At 58.6% G+C, this 7,966-nt stretch overlaps 3 protein-coding genes across 3 annotated transcripts; 1 reads left to right on the forward strand and 2 right to left on the reverse strand.

Annotated features, from left to right (window-relative positions):
* Nucleotides 1-1,569: 1,569 nt before the first annotated feature.
* Nucleotides 1,570-2,437, reverse strand: SDRG_16986 (hypothetical protein). Its single transcript, XM_008623219.1, has one exon. The coding sequence runs from the start codon at nt 2,387-2,389 to the stop codon at nt 1,631-1,633; it is 759 nt and encodes a 252-aa protein (XP_008621441.1). The 5' UTR covers nt 2,390-2,437; the 3' UTR covers nt 1,570-1,630.
* A 2,249-nt stretch (nt 2,438-4,686) lies between these two features.
* On the reverse strand, nt 4,687-6,001 carry SDRG_16987 (hypothetical protein). Its single transcript, XM_008623220.1, has 5 exons — nt 5,638-6,001; nt 5,453-5,596; nt 5,205-5,410; nt 4,912-5,152; nt 4,687-4,864 (listed from the first exon to the last, which is right to left on the reverse strand). Exons 1-5 carry the CDS (start codon nt 5,928-5,930, stop codon nt 4,783-4,785), a joined length of 966 nt encoding a protein of 321 aa, XP_008621442.1. The 5' UTR covers nt 5,931-6,001; the 3' UTR covers nt 4,687-4,782.
* Nucleotides 6,002-6,328: 327 nt separating this feature from the next.
* On the forward strand, nt 6,329-7,486 carry SDRG_16988 (hypothetical protein). Its single transcript, XM_008623221.1, has one exon. It carries the CDS (start codon nt 6,348-6,350, stop codon nt 7,404-7,406), a length of 1,059 nt encoding a protein of 352 aa, XP_008621443.1. The 5' UTR covers nt 6,329-6,347; the 3' UTR covers nt 7,407-7,486.
* Nucleotides 7,487-7,966: the final 480 nt, after the last annotated feature.

Consider the following 7,966-nt stretch of genomic DNA (forward strand, 5'->3'; position numbering starts at 1 on the left):
TGCGACACGCCATCAAGTCGTGCGACCCAGAGAGGACAATGACGGCCACGAATGCGATTTTGGCCGAGTGCACCAACATCCCGCTCGAGCGACTCGAGAACGAAGGTGCGACGCTCGTAAGTGGCGCCAGCGTCCGGAGCAAGCTCGAGGGTATCCTCGTCAAGCCATCGGGGCGGCTGCCTCCCACCGACACGATGTAACCCTAATCGCTATCGTCAACCGACACGAGCAGAGACGAGGTGGCTTGCGCAATCGTGTCATGGCTATGTGGATACAAGTGAGTCTTTACGTAGAGTACGACTACGCTATCATACTAGCGAGAATGATATCGCAACCACCACTCCGTCCCACGTCCCGTTGTTGTGGACTCACTACAGTACCAAGGATACGCCCGGATAGCATTTGAATGGTTCTCGCGAAATGGATAGTTCGAGTTTGGATTCTTTTAGAAAAAAACAGCTTTGGATTCGTGTCGGGTATTCAGGGCATAGCATTATTTCCTGTTCACTGTCTCAAAGTGAAGTTGCACTGGATTTTCGACTCGACAGGTATACAACCCACGGATTTTACGCCCTTGGTACCGTATAAATCGGTCGCCTCCGTGATTTCTTGCTGCCAATGTTGACTCGTCGGCGCGTCAACCATGCCGGCGTGCTTTCTCGTGTTACTACACTTAAGAGATAAGTGTAGCTCACTACGTTTAGTAGAGGACTACGCGCGAACGTGCTTTGGTCAGCCCATCCTCCTCAGCGATGCCCCGCAAGCGATCAACGCCGGCGCGCTGGGAACGGGTGGTGCGTTGGGTGCGGTTTCAAGCGCACTTCGGCCGAGACGCTGTCTTGAAGAGTGGGACCTTTTCCTGGATTCATGAACTCGAGGACTCGCATCGATCCTCGCCAGCGGCATTTTTGCATTTGCCAAGTGGCGATGGCGAGCTTGTTGCTACCACCGTCTTTCACCGCCGCGTCAACCGTGACCTACTGTGTCCGCGGCCACACGTTTCGCACCATGTACACGGTCGAGCTGCACTGCGCCGCCACGGCACGTACTTGGAAGTTGACGACCCGGTACCGCGACTGCATGGCTTTTCAGAGCGCGCTGGACGCGTACTTGCCGTCGTTCCTCGGGTCCCGTCGCGCGGCCGAGCAGGATAACTTGGAAATATTTAGAGATAGGGCAGCTGCCTGTGTATACGTGCATGTGTCGCTTCCATGCAGCGCTAAGAGCAGCGTCGCAGCGCTGCATGATCTTTGCAGACTCGCACATACAGTCATTGGAGTCATTTTACGGCGAGAGGACGGAGGTGACGGCACTGGGAAAGGCAATGTGGCGCCCGTAAGAACCAGTGCGATAAGGCACATACCCAGGTGGCCATCAAAACGCTATGGACAATCTATGCAGCCGCGTCCGCTATCAGCAATACGTTGCGGTGACTCACAGGCCAAGCGATCGACACAGCCTCGCGTCTCTCCGTCGCTCACGCTGTCGTCTCCTGTCGCCTTGCAGCGTGGGATGCAAGCGCCTGTCAACGCGGCCGTCTCTACTGCGGTCACGAACGTTGCCTCGTCGTCGATGGTCCAAAAAGAGGTGTTTTAAATAACATACGACGAGACGACTCGACTACACTAAACTACAACGCGACGTCGTCGGTGGCCACCGACTGCGGCGCGTAGAGCCCGATGACGCGGTCGGTGACCGAGCGACAGAGAGGGCACGTGGGCTGCTGGGAGAACCAGTCAAAGATACACTCGGCGTGGAACGCGTGGCCGCATGGCAGCTCGACCGACGGCGACGTGTGCAGTTCGTTGGTACAAACGACGCAGTCGTCGTCGTTGTCGCCGTGCTGCGCTTCGCGGAGCTCCATGTCGCAGAGGCAGTCGGGAATCTCGAGGAACGCTTCCATGCACGCTTGGAGGCGGTCAAAGAGCGGCCAGTGCAGCTGGTGCTTGTGACGGTAGACGCACATTTCGGTGCGCATCTCCATGAGGCTCCATAGGAAGACGTTGAGGTGCATTGCGCGCTCCGACACGTTTTGGGACTTGCGCTGAAACCACTGCTTCTTCGGAAACTTGATGCGCAAGAGCTTCTCGACGACCGGGACCATGATCGTGTTGGAGAAGGCCGTGAACGCGCGGAGCTGCTCGCGAAACAAGACAAAGTCATGGTACCGCTTGTGCGTCGTCCACTGCAAATGCGTGAGCGGGCACGTGACCGTGAGCGAGTAGAGCGTGTACGTGCGACCAGCTTGCATCGCTTGCGACGTGCGCACGTGCGACGGCGGCGCCGGGGGCACGCGCGACAGATGAAAGTTGTTGGCGTTCGGCTTGGGCGTCGCACAGGTGCTCGAGAGGCGCCATGCATCGGCCTTGATGATCGCACTGAGCGGCATGCGGCCAAATGAAAACTGATGCTGTCGATCGCTGCTGCTGCCGCGACAGGCGCGCCTCAGAACCTACAGGCCGACGATTGCATGTTTCTGTCCATGTGGGAGACCCTGTATCAAAAGTGTCTCGATGAAGTTGCACTTTCTGAAACGGCAAAGTGGCCGACAGGACGCGGTCTTGTGGCTCTGCGCTATAGCCTTTGCTTCATGTAGTGTGTTGCTTCCGCGGAGTGGCCGCCCTCGCATGCGAGGCTTTGAGCTGTGCGTCGACCGTCGTGAGAAGTGCAACGAGCGTGGTCCTGCCGCGATCGTTGCATGGCGGCGAGATCCTCAGCGCTGCACTCGTCAAAGGTGCTGGACTGACGCAACCGCTGCGCTCGTTAAAGTTGCTGGATTGATGCGATCGCTATCTACCCGGTACTGTGCTCAAGCGACGTACGAATACGGTGGTGCGACGATGGCACTCTGCGCCAGCAGGGGTATCGGGTATGGGAGAGTACGGCAACGGCTGCCACGAAACGTAGTCGCCGCCCGAGCACGCTGGCTCGTCGTCTTGTATACAGCCCTCAAGTGTTTGGTAGCAGCGATGCGATGACGAGAAATGAGCATACCGCGGGATCCCACGGCGGCTTCAAGAATCTGCGCCTCCAGCGTGGGTGTATTCCTTCGACACGGTGGATCCTTTGTGGGTACATGAACGGATGACACTCTAGTACGGTAGTAGCACCGAGCGAGCCTTCGAGATGCCTTGCAACGACGGCCATCGGACTCGGCCAGGCAACCTCTCGCCCTCGCGGGCAAAAGCGGCAAGGTAGCGACGAGACAGTCTTGAAAAGGACCGTGTGTGTCACAGTGCCACCTGGCCCCATGTTTCCGATTTGCAGTCCCACGTAAAGCATGGTGGCATCGCGACCACCCCACGTGCGTTGGACAGGCGGCGACGCCCCAGTGACGGCAAACCGGGATGGGCACCACGGGTACTGTTTGGTGTCCCGAGACAGCAGCGGCCGGGATGTATCGTATCGCGGTGCTTGTGTCCCGCATACTCGCAGGCCGCTCCACTAGACCTGCGTGCGACGACGAGCCGAGTAGCTGCAAGCCTCGCGCTTGCCACGACTCGAATATCATTTGCGAGGAGCTCCGCCGAAGATTCGGGCCAGCCGCGTCACTCTACTCAGTTACCAGCCCCCCCACGCCCCCCCCCGCTGCGGACGCTTCTACTCGTCCAGAGCCTCTACGGACGCAGAGTAAAGCGCGCAGTTTAGGTTATCTAGCGTACTAGCGTCCGAGGCAAACCGACAGACATGAAGGACGCCGTGCGATTCTCAGAGCAGACTTGAAGGAAAACCTGGTTTTGCGTCCGCACGAGGTTGCGCGTTCGATATCATTGCAATCCTGGATCGCTCAACCAAACCCGCCAACATGACCAACTACGTATCTTTGTCGCAAGCACCCAAAAGATGGCATTCCTTGGCGTAGATCACCGCGGCCATAGGTGGCGCGCTTCCGACACGAGGCTTTTGGGAGGCTAATAGGGGCACTACCGTCAAAGGTGTCAGTCCAGGACGCTCGCTGTCATCTCATCCCGAGCGCGATCTACGTCTCCGCACGTGGGTACTAGATCCAAGCTGTCGCCAACCTCCAGCGGTCAGCTCGGTACACGATGCGACGACGACGACTCGACAACGAGAAGCAGCAACGATAACGCAAGTCGAGCACGAAATGAGAATTTTGAGCCAGGCACGAACGCGTTTGCATCGTACTACGACGGACCGACTACAGTATGGAGTCAACGGTACGGCGGTAAAGACAACGGCGCAAAGCGGAAGGGGCTTGGACCCCCGCGTCGTCGAGTCGCCAAGACGTGTGGTCAGAACACAATCATGGGACGTGGAGGACGGCGGAGACGGCGCGAGTGTTATAGCCGCCCCACTACCACGTCGGACGCTCGAGTACTGCCTCTCGGAGCGCGATCGGTAGCTCAAGTGCTAGGTGGTAGGGTCGAGTACCATGGCGTCTCGTGTCCGCTGGGCTCAGCACAGTTAGCCCGATCGGCGAGCGCCAAGAATTGAACACTAGGAAGGCGACTTCGGGCCGCCACCGCGCCGAGAGCTGCCCGGTGGAGAAAGGTATCATTCCTCGAAAACTCTCTCGTGGGCAGTCCGAGTAATATGCGGTAGCGTTGGCGCAGTCGATGTTGGAAAAGTGGCGGCGGAGGAATGCAGCACGCCTCACACAAGCTCTCGAGCCGTCCCTCGCAAGGCGACGAGCTGGAGCGCTCGACTAGTCCATGGTAGTTGTCACTGTCGGTGGACGCGCAATAGCATCCAAGAGTATAGGCCATTAGGCAATGTCAGTGACCATCAAGTAGGTAGTTGGCGACGAGGACACGCGGGCATTTACGTCGTGCTCCTTCGCAAGGCTTTGCCCGGCTTGTGCGTCGTTCGTGGTATCGTCCACACAGAGCTCCACGACCTAAACCTACACACCATGTATAGCGTCACAGACTAGAAAAGGATGTAGGATACCGTTCATAGTCGGGCTGGTACGCCGCAAACTCGAGCGCCGACATGTGCACAACACGCACTGGCAGCTCGGTTTGACGCGGGAGGATCTGCAGCGTCTCGACAGCGTACGTGCTCGGCGTGCGCCACACAATGTCCTGCAAGAGCGACTGAATCGACGCCGCATGCGCTGCGTTGCGGGGGTCGATGTGGGTCCAGTAGGCTGGGTCGTCGAACGGCGGAAGAGCGAGGTACTTGGCGAGCCCTAATCCACAACGATATTTCGAGTCGTAAAATCTACAAGAAAACGAAATTACCGAGCAGATCGATGGGCTTGGAGAGCGGCGTGGCCGAGAGGCCCCAGCGCACGTGGGCGTCGAGCGCTTGCACCATCGACGCGGCCAACGACGTACCCGAGCCGAGAATGTCTTGCACTTCGTCGACAACGATGCGGTGCCATCGCACGTGGAAGAGCACCGAGGTGGCGCGCCCGCGCTCGCTCTGCTCGGACTGGAAGAGATGCCTACGCGCGCATGAGTGACCATGACAACGCCAGTGTTGCAACCACTCGAGGCCCATGTCGTGCAGCGAGACGAGCACGACGGGCGGCGGGCGCGACGCGTCGAACGACAGCTTCTCGTGCTTGCGCGGGTTGTACGTGAGCGTCGACCACGTGTCGGGTTCGAAATGCAGCGCCATCTCGCCGAGCCTAGAGCCATATAAGCCCGACGTCGGATGGCAGCCGCGTACCATTGCTGCGCAAGGAGCGCGTTGGGCACGACGATCAGCGTCGGGTCGGTCGACGGATGCAGCGCCAGACAGCTCAAGGTCGTGAGCGTCTTCCCAAGGCCGGGGCCGTCGGCCAAGACGCCGCCACGCAGCGACGACGTGCCGGCTTCGCGGCCGACCATCCAGCCGAGCGCAGCTTCCTGGTGCGCGTGGAGCGTCGTCGATGGCTTGAGGCGCAGAGGCCGCTGGCGCAGCGGTGTTGTGGCGCCACAATGCGCGCCGGTCGTCGACTCGAGGAGCTGCGCTGGGTTCATCGGCCACGGATCTTCTTGCCTTCTGGCCGTTGTCACCGACCCGAAGTTCGTACTTCGACGTGCACTCGTGCCTAATTAGGTATGAGTGATGGTCGTTTACCTCACTCAGGCAGAGTCCTAGCGCTAATTTGCGGATCCGGATACTGTGGTTGAGTGGCAAATGCCATTGGTCGAGCACGAGGCTTCCAACACCCAACTCTGTCCAGAAGTCGCGCTGTCCTCGCGCAGTAGCATGCGCTTGCATGCTAGCGTCGCGCACGACGTGCTTACTATCGATCGCTCCTGTGGTCACAGAAGCTGTATCCTTGTACGTGGAGCTGTCTTGGCATGTTCTAGCACAGTCAACGGCGCTAAGAGGGGTGTTTTTAGACGGATACATCCCGATGCCTGTCTACAGCAGGTGTCGACAGCTCAACCATGGACGCCACGAGGACCATGCTGGACGTGGAGCTGCGCATTGGCGACGACGCCCAAGAGACGCAGGTCGACGTGCTCACATACGAAGAGTGGGGCGCACCGCACCTCACGTACGACGAGTACCTCGACCGCGAAGACCAGTTTCGCGCGACGCCGTTTGCGGATGACGCTGTGACCGACTACGTCTTGGTGCCGACGTCGGACCCGAGCACGCTCGACCTGCGTGGGTATCTCGAGGTCTTTAAGCGACCGGTTGTGCTTCGCCCATGGAGCCCCTCGGCCGATCTCGTCTACCTCGATGGCTGGAGCGTCGCGTCCGTGTACACGCCGGCGCGTCACCGCAAGAAGGGCTATGCATCGGCCATGCTTGCTGCGTTCCTTGACCAAAAGAAAGACGCGTACACAGTGGTCAATCTCTACTCGGACATTGGCACGAGCTTCTACGCGGCGCGAGGCTGGGTGCTTGCGCCATCGTTGGAGATCTCGCTGCCCGCCACGATGTCAGCACCCACGCGCTTGCCTGTTGGCTGGACACTACGGCCGCTGGCCACACCCGCCGACCTCGAAGCCATTGCTACGCACGACCAGGAGCGTGTAGCCGGCCGGCTACAGCCGGGCGAGCTTGCTTTTCTGCTCTCGGCGGACGCGATTACCTTCTTTCACGTGCAGCACGCGTACTTTGCCCGCGAGCACTTGACGCTATCGAGGCTGCCGACGACGTTTGGTGTCGTGCTGCAAGACGACAAGTCCATCCTCGGGTACGTCGTTTGGGCCCACAACTTTGAAGAGAACCAGCTCGACATCCTCAAGTACGACGGGTCGACACCCGAGGTGTTTGCTGCGTGCCTTCCCACGCTGCACGAGGAAGCCGCGCGCTGGAATCTGGAAAACATTGTCCTTTGGCCCACAGACAAGATGGCCCTGCCGAACGACGTGCGTGCGCTGGCGACGCCCCGAAGCGACTCGCTCTCGATGGTGCTCGTACGTACCTCGAAGGACAGCGAACGCGAGCTGCCGCCGTATACGTGGGTTGCCAACGAAAAGTACTTGTATGCCTAAGCGGTCATACTAGCTCTTCTTTAACGCGACGTGAACACGGTTTGAAGCCGGCAAGTATGTCGGTGGACCTTCACCTGATAAACTCTGAGAAGCTCATGTGAAGTTCCCATTCTATGGAAGGACAGGGGGTACTATGATAAATATTGGCACCTTAATATGGCGCCTCGGCCTCTTGTCCTGGTCGCTCGATTTTCAGCCAATGAAAAAAATACTTTGAAACAGCCAATCCATGTGAGCTAAATCTGAATTTCTACCAATAACATGCGTCAGAGCTTGTGTGATCCGACAGCCGCTGACCTGGAGGAAATCTCAAACTGGCCAATCAGCGATGGGAAACGCCATCTGTTGGTCTCCAGCCGAGAGCCGCACCTCACTGTCTCGGAGTCGCTGTAAGTTACTCTGCACAGCATCTGGCGATTTCAAAAGCCGCTGGCCCAAAGTTACTCTGAATCGACCCTAAGTAGTCATTTATAAGGGGAAAACGAGTTGCCAAGCTCGTACGTGCAGGCATAAAAGACAGGAGGCAACGGTTGGTAAATGCAAAGAAATATTCAAAAATG

The sequence above is a fragment of the Saprolegnia diclina genome (genome assembly GCF_000281045.1).
Source record: "Saprolegnia diclina VS20 unplaced genomic scaffold supercont1.174, whole genome shotgun sequence".
NCBI lineage: Eukaryota > Oomycota > Saprolegniomycetes > Saprolegniales > Saprolegniaceae > Saprolegnia > Saprolegnia diclina.